Source organism: Anomaloglossus baeobatrachus, chromosome 11 (genome assembly GCF_048569485.1).
Source record: "Anomaloglossus baeobatrachus isolate aAnoBae1 chromosome 11, aAnoBae1.hap1, whole genome shotgun sequence".
Lineage (NCBI taxonomy): Eukaryota > Metazoa > Chordata > Amphibia > Anura > Aromobatidae > Anomaloglossus > Anomaloglossus baeobatrachus.
In genome coordinates, this window is record NC_134363.1 from 23,821,177 (window position 1) to 23,837,377 (window position 16,201).

The 16,201-nt window shown below is 40.6% G+C and overlaps 1 protein-coding gene across 1 annotated transcript in view; it reads right to left on the bottom strand.

The window, feature by feature from the left end:
• Positions 1-6,546: 6,546 nt before the first annotated feature.
• LOC142256513 (C3a anaphylatoxin chemotactic receptor-like) overlaps positions 6,547-16,201 on the bottom strand; it is a 44,996-nt gene continuing 35,341 nt past the window's right edge. Inside the window, exon 3 of the mRNA XM_075328240.1 lies at positions 6,547-8,954. Within this exon, the coding sequence (XP_075184355.1) occupies positions 7,988-8,954 (967 nt within the window). The 3' untranslated portion in view covers positions 6,547-7,987. The remainder of the gene's footprint in view (positions 8,955-16,201) is intronic.

The window sequence follows — 16,201 nt, forward strand, 5'->3', positions numbered from 1 at the left end:
ACACTGAGTGACTATAAAGGTCCAGAACTTCCCTATATATCACTTGAATGTTTGAACAGTAGTCATCCATCCGCATGCCGTCCGTTTTTTATGGATGCATCACCCTGCTGAAGCATAGAACACTGTAAAGGGTCATCTAAATGGTTGTAGCATAACAGGTGTCGAGGAAAAAAGTCATGTCATATTTATGCTAGGCGAGAGAAAATCACAGTCCCATGATGTAAGGGATACCAAACGGATTTCACTCATCTAACTTTCCTGGATGAAAATCGGATGGATTAGTCCATGATGAAGCCAGTTATGACGAAACATGTCAGGCAGACTAATATCTGGGAATTTTAATCAGCAGAAATTAGGGTAGGAAGTGATATTATTTATATAGGAATACAATAATCAGTTAGTCCATGGCCAACTGATATCCTAATCTATATGAGGAATTAATACTACTAACATACTACCCCTTTCTGTTTATTTAATTATAAACATTTAATTGTAACATAAAAGTTAATTTTTAATGATACTTAGTTATTGTACCTCTAGATCCCTTTGGGCACCTCCTAATAGACACTAGTAAATTTAGTGGTAACAAAGGGTCTGGTTTATACAAAATCTCTTTTTAATGTGAGCTGGATGCAAAGCAATACATACTTTTTGCATACATATCCAATGTCCAAAGAACTTTTATACATGTTGGACACTTTATGTCAATTTTTTTTTATCACAGTTCACATTGAAAAGGGATTTTGTATGAACCAGACCCTTTGTTACTACTTAATTACTAGTGTCTATAAAGAACTTCTGAATCATCAGATTGCATTTATGTGATGTATTTAAATAAGTGGAATTGATTTTCTTTTTTCTTTTTTTTATTTATCATTAACATTTTAATAATTGTTTTAATTATTGTTCTCATTGTTCTAATTAAATTGACTGCGCCCTGTGGAAATAATATTGTAATATGTATTAAATATTATATTATTTTGTATGTAATAAAACCATAATTTTATATTGCACTTTATCCCAAAGATATGCTGCTTTTTTGGTGACACGCACACTATGTACTGAAGATGACTGCAGTTTTAGTATATTTTAAATAGTTTCAGCAAAATTAGTTGCTGCTTTTCTATGAATGTGATAAAATGACCACAGCTCTGATCAGCAGAAATGAACAAGTGATAAGACTGTGCAGTGATAAAGTCCCCTGGGAGGACTAGTAAAAAAAAAAAATATAAACAAAGTTTTTTAAAACAAGAAAAAAAAAAACCCCTTCAAATCACGTCCCATTCACCCCATTGAAAATAAAAGTTAAAAAAATATACACATATTTGGTATCGCTGCATTCAGAAATGCCCAATTTATCAAAATATAAAATCAATAAATCTGATCGGTACATGGCGTGGAGAGAAAAAAGTTATTTATTGTGCAAATTTGGTGTATTATTTATCACTTTATGTCTTTTTTTTTGTATTTACCTATATTGTTTTTTGCTTGTGTTATGCATAGGGCAGATTTTGGGCCAGCTGACGTGAGGGTGAAAATCCTCTGCTGATAGGTAGTCTTCAGAGGAGGGTGAGATATTTGGGGAAGATTTAACTCTTCCCTCATCAACATGATTTACAGCCATTTGGGTACTTATCAACAGAGCATACACTAATTACTTTTTTATAGCGTATATCCATTTTGATGCATATCAAATAAATTTGATGTTTTATGGTTGCATTTATCAAACTTCAGGGCAAAAAGGGGTTAATGTTGAGCTGATGAAGAAAATCCAGATGGCAATGAGGGTGTGTTTATATTTTATTTCAAATAAACTTACAAGGTTAGTAATGGGGGTATTTCAAAGACCACCTACCCTTACTAACCTAGTGCTTGATGGTAACTGTGATTTTTGACAAATCACAGCTATCATCAACCCCTTATATTACCTAAATTCCCAGTGCACCAGGGAAATTGGGATGAGCAGAGTAAAATGCCAAAATTGGTGCATTTAATGGATGCACCACTTCTACGGCAGCTGCTGACTAGCATTTTTTGGCAGGGATTTGCCAATAATCACTGCCTTTCCCATCCTGATAATACCAGCCCCCACCTGTCAGCTTTACCTTGGCTGTATATAAAAATGGGGGGACCCTACACTCTTTTTTAACATGATATTTTAACACCATTTAAAAAATAGGATCTCCTCTATTTTTTATAACGAGCCAAGGTAAAGTAGACTGCTGGAGAAGGCAGCCCATAGTACGTAATTTTTTTAAATTATTTATTTCTTTTTATACCAACCAAATAACAAACTGATGGCAGCCAATCACAGATATCGACACATAGGGTGGGGGACATGTATAAATGTCTGCAGCATATCACAGACACTGGCAGAGATCGTGGGCCCATAAGAGAGTCCTGACAGCTGTGTTATCTTCCAGGAAAAATGGTATGTAAAACTCTCCTGCTTTTACCAACATTTAGCGTCCTTTTTCAACCCCTTTACCCCTGGACGATTTTACATTTTTCAGGGTTTTTTTGCTCCTCTTTTTCCGAGAGCCATAACGTTTTTAATTTTACATTAATCTTGCCATATGGGGGCTTGTTTTTGGTGGGACAAGTTGTAGCTATAAAATAAACAATTAGTTTTACCATATAGTGTACTGGAAAATGGTACACAAGATGGCAGCGCTCATCAACAGGAAGAGAAGGCTTCTGCCGAAACGTGCGTTGGGTGCGGGTAGCACCATTCCAACAGGAGGAGATGTAAACAGGTTAGTTTCACTGCCTTTATACTGATTATTTCATTGCTTTGTCATCAGCATATCCATCTCCTGATACTATAGCCACATATACTTCTTCTGGGCACTGTTATATTTGGATCTGGATCTGGTTTTATACATATTTTTGTATACAGTTTTTTCATTCGGTGATTCCCTTTTTCTTCTTCTGTTGATGAGCGCTGCCATCTTGTATGCCATTCTGTAATGCCACCCTCTAGTTTTGAATTCTCACAATAAAGATTATTCTTATTATCTTTGTTTCTGGTTCCCTTTTCTGTTAAATTGGTTTGGTTATTCATTCTGGAACCTTCACATAACCATATTCATTTTTGAGTTTGCGTAATAGATATATACTGTGTTTTTCCAAAAATAAGACACTGTCTTATATTTTATTGCCTCCCAAAAAAGCACTGGGGCTTAGTTTTGGAGGAGGTCTTATTCTTAGAGAAACATGGTTGGGGGTAAGTTTACCCCCCAAAAAAGTAGACCCCCCACTTCCCAGGAGACTCACACTTACCAGACCCAGATGTCTGCGTGGCTCCCAGGTCCTACTTTGATCTCCGGTAGGTACTGCACGCAGTCTTCCCCTGCTGCTGGCTGACATACTGAGACACACACACACAGAAGATCGCACACACACATGGGCGCTTACATCACATCACATCCAGTGCTTCCAGCCGCAGGGAATGATGGGAGGAAGTCACGTGTGTCTGCAGGTCCTGTTGCAGCAGGTCCTTGCGCTCCACCGCAAAGCCTCTCAGGATTCTGTTGGCCAGAAGAGATCAGTGTCGCTGGATGTGGTGAGTATGTGTGCGGTCCAATGTGTGTGTGATCTGATATTTGTGTGTGTGATTTGATGTTTATGTGTGTGATCCAATGTTTGAGTGTGTGATCTGATTATGTGTGTGATCTAATTGTGTGTGTGATCTGATTATGTGCGCGATATGATTGTGTATGTGATCTGATTATGTGTGTGATCTGATTGTGTATGCAATCTGATGCTTGTGTGTGCGATTGGATATTTGTTTGTGAGATCGAATGCTTGTGTGTGAGATTGGATGTGTGTGTGATCCGATGTATGTATGTGTGTGTGTGTGTGTGTGAGATTGGATGTGTGCAGGGGTGTGATCACTGCAGGGCCTCTGCTCGGCGTCTGATGACTGTGAGTGCGTGGTGTCCGCTGTCTATAAGGACGTGTCCTGCAGTATCTGTAACTGTTTTAGCTGCATGGACAGTTCATCATTGAACAGCGACTAGGGCTTATTTTAGGGGAGAGGGCTTATATTTAAACCTTGCTCTAAAAATGCTGAAAATCCCTGCAAGGGCTTATTTTTGGAGGAGGGTTTATTTTTGGAAAAACACGGTATTAATTTATGATTTAGTATACAGACCCCTTTTATCTTGTTCCACCCTTTTCTCAAATTTTTGGTTGAAAATTGGTGGGGTATTGAGCTGATATTGGTACAACAGAGCTTAAGAAGGAACATAACATTTGTGGAGAATAAATTTACCACAAATCAAAGTTCCCAGGTTAATACATGCGTATTTATCATACCACTAAGGAACATATCATTGAATGAATACTGTAAAAACACAAGTTAACCATGTACAGCCAACTTTATCATCATATATAGACTTTTTAAATTTTACTTTTTTACATTTACATTTTAATAATTTTATAATTGCAACATATTGATATATTTAATTCATTTGCTCATACAATATTTGTTTTACATTTATCATATACATTTCTGGTTACAGAGATATAAGATTATATATTGTAAGACAGTTTAACACGAGAGCCAAAAAGCATGTAACATATATAGGCAATGTCATATTCTGATGGTGCAGGATACGTCCCACCTCGGGACCCATGGATGAGTATGTCATGGTGGTATGTGTTGTACAGCCAGTATTTGCCTCTATCAACACCATTTGGAACTAGTTCTAATCTTTTCTGTTAACCCTTTAAATGCTTCCGGCCGTTAAGCCACACAACCCTGCCCGGGCAACAATGATCATGGCTTGTCCCTTGCCACATCATGGCTGCCAGATTAATATTACTGTTAACAGGATGACTGAGATTTGTCCCATAGAATTCAATACTAGGCTATTACTAGCCCTGAGATGATCGCAAGTAAGTTTAACCCCTTCACAACCTTCTGAATGAATGACATCATTCATTCTGCCACATACAGTCATATGAAAAAGTTTGGGCACCTCTAGTAATGTTAACCTTTTTCTTTATAACAATTTGGGTTTTTGCAACAGCTATTTCAGTTTCATATATCTAATAACTGATGGACTCAGTAACATTTCTGGATTGAAATGAGGTTTATTGTATTAATAGAAAATGTGCAATCCGCATTTGAACAAAATTTGACCGGTGCAAAAGTGTGGGCACCCTTATTAATTTCTTGATTTGAACACTCCTAACTACTTTTTACTGACTTACTAAACCACTAAATTGGTTTTGTAACCTCATTGAGCTTGGAACTTCATAGGCAGGTGTATCCAATCATGAGAAAAGGTATTTAAGGTGGCCACTTGAAAGTTGTTCTCCTATTTGAATCTCCTATGAAGAGTGGTATCATGGGCTCCTCAAAACAACTCACAAATGATCAGAAGACAAAGATTATTCAACATAGTTGTTCAGGGGAAGGATACAAAAAGTTGTCTGAGATTTAAACTGTCAGTTTCCACTGTGAGGAACATAGTAAGGAAATGGAAGAACACAGGTACAGTTCTTGTTAAGCCTAGAAGTGGCAGGCCAAGAAAAATATCAGAAAGGCAGAGAAGAAGAATGGTGAGAACCATCAAGGACAATCCACAGACCACCTCCAAAGACCTGCAGCTTCATCTTGCTGCAGATGGTGTCAATGTACATCGGTCAATAATACAGCACACGTTGCACAAGGAGAAACTGTATGGGAGAGTGATGTGAAAGAAGCCGTTTCTGCAAGCACGCCACAAACAGAGTCGCCTGAGGTATGCAAAATCACATTTGGACAAGCCAGTTACATTTTGGAAGAAGGTCCTGTGGACTGATGAAACAAAGATTGAGTTGTTTGGTCATACAAAAAGGCGTTATGCATGGAGGCAAAAAAACACGGCATTCCAAGAAAAGTACTTGCTACCCACAGTAAAATTTGGTGGAGGTTCCATCATGCTTTGGGGCTGTGTGGCCAATACCGGCACCGGGAATCTTGTTAAAGTTGAGGGTCGCATTGATTCAACTCAGTATCAGCAGATTCTTGACAATAATGGGCTAGAATCAATGACGAGTTGAAGTTACGCAGGGGATGGATATTTCAGCAAGACAATGATCCAAAACACCACTCCAAATCTACTCAGGCATTCATGCAGAGAAACAATTACAATGTTCTGGAATGGCCATCCCAGTCCCCAGAACTGAATATCATTGAAAATCTGTGGGACAATGTGAAGCGGCTGTCCATGCTCGGCGACCATCAAACTTAACTGAACTGGATTTGTTTTGTAAACAGGAATGGTCAAATATACCTTCATCCAGGATCCAGGAACTCATTAAAAGCTACAGGAAGCGACTAGAGGCTGTGATTTTTGCAAAAGGAGGATCTACAAAATATTAATGTCACTTTTATGTTTAGGTGCCCATATTTTTGCACCGGTCAAATTTTGTTTAAATGCGGATTGCACATTTTCTGTTAGTACAATAAACCTCCTTTCAATCCAGAAATATTACTCAGTCCATCAGTTATTAGATATATGAAACTGAAATAGGTGTTGCAAAACCCCAAATTGTTATAAAGAAAAAAGGTTAACATTAATAGGGGTGCCCAAACTTTTTCATATGACTGTATTGTACTGGAAAATGGGAAAAAATTACAAGTGCGTTGAAATTGCAAAAAATGTCACAATTTTTAAGGTTTATGTACCATGTCCCCTATATGGTAAAACTGATCTGGCGATAAGATTCTCTAGGTCAGTATGAGTTCGTAGATACTAAACATGTATAGTTTTTGTTTTAGTAAAGTGGTGGACCGGTACATTCAAGGTCATGGCTATGCCTTTGATGTGGATTTGCACGGTGACTCAGCATGTTTCCATGCACATGTTGGCTGATCTGATCATCCTATGTGTGCTTCTACAGGCGCTGATGGATTGGAAATCTACACGTGCCTGTGGACTAGTCAAGCAAGAGCATAACAAGAAAAAAAAATCATAACACCAAAACTACGTTTTTTTTGTTGGCACAACATTACAATAAATTGTAAAAAGAGGCCATAAAAATATCACATCTACACCAAAATGGTAGAATTAAAAGTGTTAGCTCAGGACAAGAAAATAAGGCATCACACATCCCCAAGGCCAAAAAATTGAGAACTTAACGGGTCTTTGAAAATGGCATTTTTTTTCTTTTACAAATGTCTGAAATTTTTTTCACCACTTTGATAAAAAAATAAAAATATAGATATTTGGTATCTACAAACTTGAACTGTCATTAACCCCTTATATTACCCCAATTGCTACTGCACCAGTGCAATTGGGAGAAGCCAGGTAAGCGCCAGGATTGGAGCATCTTATGGGTGCACCAATTCTACGGTGGCTGTGGACTGCGATTTTTAGGCTGGGGATGGCACAATAACCATGAGCCTCCCCCAACTGAGAATAACAGCACCCAGATGTCTGCCTTATCATGGCTAAGTATCAAAATTAGGGGGGACCTCACATCATTTTTTTACATATTTATTTACTTGATTAAAAAAATCCTCACGGGATCACCTGTATTTTGATAGACAGCCAAAATAAGGCACATAATGGTGGCTGCAGCCGCTAGCCTTTCTGCTTTAACTGTGGTGGGTGTCAAAATACTTGAGACCCTATGACACTTCTTTGAATTATGTATTTTAATACGTCACTTCAGGGACCCAGTGAGCAACTAATCACAGATGCCGGAAGAGAGGGTAGGCAGGAGAAGCAGTGAATATTCATGGTTTTAATGAGCAGACCGGGAAACTGTGTGAAAGCCATGTGGAGACTCGTTAAGTATAATTTTTTTACTTTAATCCCCTTTTTGCTTCGTTTTTTAGTTATTTTTTATTACATTTTTATTCATGGGGACAAACCTGAATACTAACACAGACTTCCCTGAAAAGTCCATGTTCCGGGTCCATGCATGGAAACTTGGTGTCCAATATGGACCCCAAAATTTCTAGCACAGGTTCGCCCATCACAATATATTACACATCAGTAGTATGAGTATTTCCTGCATTTTCTCCTTCTCTGCTCAGTTCATCAGGATTTTCACACAAGGCTTTTTCTACCCTGGCGGGGATGGATCTGAAGAAACCTTGTCGGAAATCCGGTCCCATAAACACATAAATGATGGGATTCATGCAGCTGTTAAGACAAGCCAGGCTGGTAATAATGGTGTGTGCAGTATAGAATTGCATGTAATCTCCAGAATACCAGGGTGTTAATGTCCAGATGTAATATGGAGACCAGCAGATGAAGAAACACAATATAACAGCGGTGATGATCCTGGAGGATCTCTGAGATCTCTGGAATCTCTTACTTTTTCTAATCTTGTAGAAAATGGTGACATAAGAGGTGATGATGATGAGAAAAGGGAACACAAACATTATCACTAATCTGATCAGCTGAATTGTCTGTTTTAATTTTGGCTTATAAGGAGATCTGTAATCATTAAATACACACCATTCATTTAGATCATCGAAATGGTATTCATACACGTAAAAAATTAAACCAGTTACAATTAAGCTCAGCCCCCAGATGATCGCTGCAGAGATTCTCACCACATTACAGGTTCTATGAACTTTGGCCCAGAATGGCCACATGACGGACACCCAGCGGTCAATACTCATGGCCGTCAGGAGGAGAACACTGGTGGTCATGTTTATATTAAACAGGAACATGTTCACTATGCAATATGCAAAATCTAGGTGGTGAATAAAAAATAAAGCCCACCCAGCAATACACAGAGGAAGAGACGCACAGCACAGGAAGTCCGCGATGGCCAGGTGGAGGAACCACACGGCACTGACTGTGTTCTTCATCCTGAATCCGGCAATCCAGATGACTAATCCATTACCGATAATCCCGAGAGCAAAAACAATGCTGTATAAGGTAATTGACGTCTTCTGTATAATGGTCCCATAATAATAAAGACTGTATTCGGCAGATGACCTGAGAAGACAGGATGGGGAAGACATTAAAAGGTGAATGTCACAAGGAAAAATGCTATTAACCTGGAGATATGTGGTTAATCTGCAGGTTTATGTAGCGTCCCTGAAGCCATCAGGAGCTACAAGGAACTGCATCCTGTCAAAGATGCAGGGCCTACCCACAGTGACCTAGAAGACCAGTGATGGTAACACCAAAACACATATAGAATCCCTGTTTTTCCCTTCTCCAAGAACTGGTGACAGACTAGAGTTGGACCCAATGGATGTCCACCTAGCGGTGGAGCTGATCGAGTCCACTAGACAGCAACCAGGGAGGAGGGTTCAGACAGTCAGTAAGTGAAAGTGAAAGGAGACAGATGTAATCATACTGACAGAAGTGTGTAACAGTGATCTGTCAGGTGCAGGTGTGTGGTTGCCGAAGGAGTATGGTGGAGTACTCTCGGAACCATTGCACCGATGAGGTATAGAGCCCTAAGTCAGGCAAATGCTCCAGGCAGACCTGATAAAATCTGCACAGTGAAGGGAGCATCCAGGACCTCACTGACCATAAAGTCCAGGGACACCAGCTTTTACGGGAGAACCAGTGACTGGAACAGAACACCAACCTACAGGGTTCAAACTGCCTGCTGTACAGACTAAAGACTGGGAGACTACCAGGAGGGGACCCCCAGACGCCCCAAGCTCCGGGTACCAACCAACTAGAGACAGGTGTAGGGGAAAGAAGCCACCAGGTCACCACACTAGCACTGGGACTAAGGGAACTAGTGGTGAGGACCAGCCTTCTTCGGGTTGCAAGCCATAACAATGCTGTGAGTAAAGAAACCAGTTACACTGCAATCCCTTGTGTGGCGTACCTTCTTTCCTCGCCTAACTACATCACCTACCCCCTACTTCATCAACTACTTGCGGAGGGCCCGACATCCAGGCTGCCATTAACATCAGCCCAGGCGGTTAGAGACTGTGCAGTGGCGGCTCCATGTACCTAGCCGCAACCCGCAAGTGGTGTCACGACTAGAGATGAGCGAACCGGTCCCGGTTCGGCTCGAGGTCGGTTCGCCGAACGGAGGTCCCGTTCGAGTTCGGCTCGTCGAACGTTCGACGAACCGAACTCGAGCCAATAGGCTATAATGGGAGGCAATCACAAACACATAAAAATGCATTATAAATGTACACAAACAGTTAATAAACATTGCCATAACACTTACCGGTCCTCGCGATCCCTTCTGCACTCTGTCTCCTGCCGCTATTCCATCCGATGATCGCTGAATCCTCCCGGTGACGGCACTGCCAGCAGAGATGCAGGACCTATCGTGAAGTCAAAATAGCCATGTGACCAGTCACGTGGCTATTATCTCATTGGCTACAGACTGGTCACATGACTATGACGCGTCATGTAGGACCTGCGAGTGCATCTCTACGGTACACGGTGCACATATGTGTATCGCCGTGTACCGGCGACATGCTCTAGCACACGGTCGACTCCCCGTTCCGTTAGGGACCGGCTGACACAGCCGGTCATTAACGGAGATCACCGTTGCCATAGCAACGCAGTTAGCGGTGACGTCACCGCTAACCGCGGCTCCGAGAGCACCGTTGCTATGGTAACGCGTCTGTCAGCGTTACCGCTGTTACCGCTGACAGCCAGCACTGATCACTCACAGAGTGAAGGCTGCACGCTGCTTCCCGATTGTAGTGAGGATTGTACTGAGGATGAGGTTCCCCAGCCCCAAGTGATGAGCTGGTGACCTCATCCTCACTACAATCATCACTACTACTACACTAGTGAGGATTGTAGTGAGGATGAGGTTCCCCAGCCCCAAGTGATGAGCTGGTGCACATCATCCTCACTATAATCGTCACTACTACTACACTAGTGAGGATTGTAGTGAGGATTGTACTGAGGATGAGGTTCCCCAGCCCCAAGTGATGAGCTGGTGCACATCATCCTCACTACAATCGTCACTACTACTACACTAGAAAGAAAGAAGACAGAAGAGCAGGATCGTGGAGGGCTGACAGGGGGTAATAAAGATGGAGTCTCTAATGCGTCTGTGTATTTATTTCTATTAAAGTATTTTTTCTCTGTGTGGTGTTTTTTTTTAACCCTTTATTGGAGATTCTTAATGGCCGGGTCAAACGTGCCTGACATTAAGAATCTCTGGCTTAATACTGGCTAGTAAAACAAAGCCAGTATTAACTCATGATTACCCAACAAGCCACCCGGCTCCAGGGCTGTTGGAAGAGTTGGATACAGCGCCAGATGATGGCGCTTCTATGAGAGCGCCATTTTCTGGGACGGCTGTGGACTGAAATCCGCAGCAGAGGCGCCCAGAAACCTCGGGCTAACCTGTGCTGCGGATTCCAATCCCCAGCTGCCTAGTTGTACCCGGCTGGACACAAAAATGGGGCGAAGCCCACGTCATTTGTTTTTTAATTATTTCATGAAATAAGTGAAATAATTAAAAAAAAACAGGCTTCCCTATATTTTTGGTTCCCAGCCGGGTACAAATAGGCAACTGGGGGTTGGAGGCAGCCCGTGGCTGCCTGCTGTACCTGGCTAGCATACAAAAATATGGCAAAGCCCACGTCATTTTTTTGGTGGGCAAAAAAATTCTGCATACAGTCCTGGATGGAGTATGCTGAGCCTTGTAGTTCTGCAGCTGCTGTCTGCTCTTCTCCATACAGACAGACAGCAGCTGCAGAACTACAAGGCTCAGCATACTCCATCCAGGACTGTATGCAGAAGTTTTTTTCCCCCTGAAAAAATTATGTGGGCTTCACCATATTTTTGTATGCTAGCAAGGTACAGCAGGCAGGTACGGCTGCCCCCAACCCCCATATGCCTATTTGTACCCGGCTGGGAACCAAAAATAAAGGGAAGCCCTTTTTTTATTATTTCATGAATTTCATGAAATAATTAGAAAACAAATGACGTAGGCTTCGCCCCATTTTTGTGTCCAGCCAGGTACAACTAGGCAGCTGGGGATTGGAATCCGCAGCACAGGTTGGCCTGAGCTTTCTGGGCCCCACTGCTGCGAATTGCAGACTGCAGCCGCCTCAGAAAATGGCATTTTCATAGAAGCGCCATCTTCTGGCGCTGTATCCAACTCTTCCAGCACCTGCCTGCTATACCTGGCTAGCATACAAAAATATGGTGAAGCTCACGTCCTTTTTTTGTAGTTTTTTGGCAAAAAAATAAAAAATGCTTCCCTGGATTTTCCATTGCCAGTGAAGATAACACCAAGCAGTGGGGGTTAGCAGCCAGTAGCTGCTTGGATTACCCTTAGCTAGCAATACAAAAAATGCAGTGGGAGCCCATATATATTTTTTTTAATTATTTATTTAAATAACTAAAAACAAAATGGGCTTCCCTGTATTTTGATTGCTGGACATCACAGTGCTGTAAAAATAAATCTTTAAAAAAATGACGTAGCGCTCCGCGGTATTTTTGATTCTCAGCGCAGATAAAGCAGACAGCTATGGGTTGCCACCCCCATCTGCCTGCCGTTACCTTGGTTGGCAATTAAAATACAGGGAAGCCCATTAATTTTTTCTATTTAAAAAATAGTTAAAAAAAAAAATGACGTTGGGTCCCCCCATTTTTGATAGCCAGCTAGGGTAAAGCAGACGGCTGTAGCCTGAAAACCACAGCTGGCAGCTTTACCGTGGTTGGGCATCCAATGTGGAGGTCCCCTCAGGCTCTTTTTTATAATTATTTTATAAATATTAATAATTACACAATAAAAGTAGGGTCCCCCCCAAATTTGATCACCAGCCAAGGTAAAGCGGACAGCTGTGGTCTGGTATTCTCAGGGTGGGAAGCTCCATAGTTATTGGGCCTTCACAGCCTAAAAATAGCAGGCCGCAGGCACCCCAGACGTGGCGCATCCACTAGATGTGCCAATCCTGGCGCTTCACCCCAGCTCATCCCGTGCCCTGGTGCAGTGGCAAACAGGGTAATACATCGGGTTGATACTAGCTGTAAAGTAACCTGAGATCAACCCAGCAGTTTGTGATGTCATGGCGTCTATTAGATACCCAACATCATAAACTGTCAGTACTAACAAAAAAAAAAATCGACAAAAGAAATTTATTTGAAAAAACAGTCCCCAAAACATTTCCTCTTTCACCAATTTATTGTAAGAAAAAAAATAAAGGGGTCCCACGACGACTCTGGACCGTCAAGAATATGGGGGGGAGACACTCAGGGAACGTATCCCCCATTTTCTAGGAGTGCGGACCCTTCATGTGAGGAGTGTGGGTGCAATGAATCTGCACTCACTCTTCTCGGGTCCACAGCAGCAGAGTCCATGTCGTAATGGTTGCTACCAAAGCTGCAATGCCCTGCTCATGAGGTAAGGGCATGCCTAATCAGGAGAACTACTGTAGAGGAAGCTCTGCTCACTGGTATATAGGTGCTCAGAGGTAATAATAGATGAAATTAGTGAGTAACCTCAGCACTCTAAATCTCCCAGACTAAGTCAGTAAGTCACAACGGATAGTAATGCAAAATCACTCTTTATTGGTCCGTATTAAGAAAAATTTTTTTTTCATAAGCATATATGTTTTTGTCCAAAACAAGTTACAAATGACGTTTCGGCCTGAGCCTTCGTCAGATTGGACTTATCTGCATGTAATCATGAAAAATGACAATAATCAGTATCACATAAGAGTGAGAGAACAATAACATAAACTCGAACAATGTAGAGGTACAATTGGGATGCAGCAAAAAAATTGCAACACAGCAAGAAATGAAACACATGATACAAATGTCATAATACAGTACAAGGACAATATAGTAATGACAAATATGGGGTCAGAGTAGGCTTAGACAGCTCTGGTACGAAAGAGATGTCAATCATAAAGTAACATGTGCAGTAGGTGTAGAGCTACAGTATGCATGGCAGAGCTAATGGGTAGACCGACCATAGAAAAAGAACGGAGAAAAAGTGGAGAAAAAGTGGAGAAAAAGTGGAGAAAAAGTGGAGAAAAAATGGAGAAAAAAATGGAGAAAAAGTGGAGAAAAGTGGAGAAAAAGTGGAGAATAAGTGGGGAAAAAGTGGAGAAAAAGTAGAGAAAAAAAATGGAGAAAAAGTGGAGAAAAAGTGGAGAAAAAGTGGAGAAAAAGTGAAGAAAAAGTGGAGAAAAAATGGAGAAAAAAATGGAAAAAAAGTGGAGAAAAAGTGGAGAAAAAGTGAAGAAAAAGTGGAGAAAAAGTGGAGAAAAAGTGGAGAAAAAGTGGAGAAAAAGTGAAGAAAAAGTGGAGAAAAAGTGGAGAAACAGTGGAGAAAAAATGAAGAAAAAATGGAGAATAAGTGGAGAAAAAGTGGAGAAAAAATGGAGAATAAGTGGAGAAAAAATGGAGAAAAAAATGGAGAAAAAGTGGAGAAAAAGTGGAGAAAAAGTGGAGAAAAAGTGAAGAAAAAGTGGAGAAAAAATAGAGAAAAAAATGGAGAAAAAATGGAGAATAATTGGAGAAAAAATGGAGAAAAAAATGGAGAATAAGTGGAGAAAAAGTGGAGAAAAAGTGAAGAAAAAGTGGAGAAAATGTGAAGAAAAAGTGGAGAAAAAATGGAGAAAACAAAATGGAGAAAAAGTGAAGAAAAAGTAGAGAAAAAGAGGAGAAAAAATGGAGAAAAAATGGAGAATAAGTGGAGAAAAAATGGAGAATAAGTGGAGAAAAAATGGAGAATAAATGGAGAAAAAATGGAGAAAAAAATGGAGAAAAAGTGGAGAAAAAGTGGAGAACAAAATGGAGAAAGAGTGGAGAAAAAGTGGAGAAAAAGTGGAGAAAAAGTGGAGAAAAAGTGAAGAAAAAGTGAAGAAAAAGTGGAGAAAAAGTGGAGAAAAAGTGGAGAAAAAATGGAGAAAAAATGGAGAATAAGTGGAGAAAAAATGGAGAATAAGTAAAGAAAAAATGGAGAATAAGTGGAGAAAAAATGGAGAAAAAAATGGAGAAAAAGTGGAGAAAAAGTGGAGAAAAAGTGGAGAAAAAGTGAAGAAAAAGTGGAGAAAAAGTGGAGAAAAAAATGGAGAAAAAGTAGAGAAAAAGTGGAGAAAAAAATGGAGAAAAAGTGGAGAAAAAGTGGAGAAAAAGTGAAGAAAAAGTGGAGAAAAAGTGGAGAAAAAGTGGAGAAAAAGTGGAGAAAAAGTGAAGAAAAAGTGGAGAAAAAGTGGAGAATAAGTGGAGAAAAAATGAAGAATAAGTGGAGAAAAAATGGAGAATAAGTGGAGAAAAAATGGAGAAAAAAATGGAGAAAAAGTGGAGAAAAAGTGGAGAAAAAGTGAAGAAAAAGTGGAGAAAAAATGGAGGAAAAAATGGAGAAAAAATGGAGAATAAGTGGAGAAAAAATGGAGAAAAAAATGGAGAAAAAGTGGAGAAAAAGTGGAGAAAATGTGGAGAAAAAAATGGAGAAAAAGTGGAGAAAAAGTGGAGAAAAAGTGGAGAAAAAGTGAAGAAAAAGTGGAGAAAAAGTGGAGAAAGAGTGGCGAAAAAGAGGAGAAAAAGTGAAGAAAAAGTGGAGAAAAAGTGGAGAAAAAAATGGAGAAAAAATGGAGAATAAGTGGAGAAAAAATGGAGAATAAGTGGAGAAAAAATGGAGAATAAGTGGAGAAAAAATGGAGAAAAAAATGGAGAAAAAGTGGAGAAAAAGTGGAGAAAAAGTGGAGAAAAAGTGGAGAAAAAAATGGAGAATAAGTGGAGAAAAAGTGGAGAAAAAGTGCAGAAAAAGTGGAGAAAAAGTGGAGAATAAGTGGAGAAAAAATGGAGAAAAAATGGAGAAAAAGTGAAGAAAAAGTGGAGCACCCTTTGGTGCCTTTCATGTGGCACTAAGGGGTGCTTAGCTTTGTATTTAGCCAAAAAAATGAAAAAAAAAATGACGTAGGGTTCCCCCTAGTTTTGTAGCCAGCTAGGGTAAAGCAGACGGCTGCAGCCTGCAGACCACAGCTGGCAACCTCACTTTGGCTGGTAATCCAAAACTGAGGGCACCCCACGCTGTTATTTTAAATTAAATAAATAATTTAAAAAAAAAAACACGTAGGGGCCCACCAAAATTGGATTACCAGCCAAGGTAAAGCAGACAGCTGGGGCCTGATATTCTCAGACTAGGGAGGTCCATGGTTATTGGACTCTCCCCAGCCTAAAAATAGCAGGCCGCAGCCGCCCCAGAAGTGGCGCATCCATTAGATGCGCCAATCCTGGTGCTTCGCCCCAGCTCATCCCGCGCCCTGGTGCGGTGGCAAACGGTG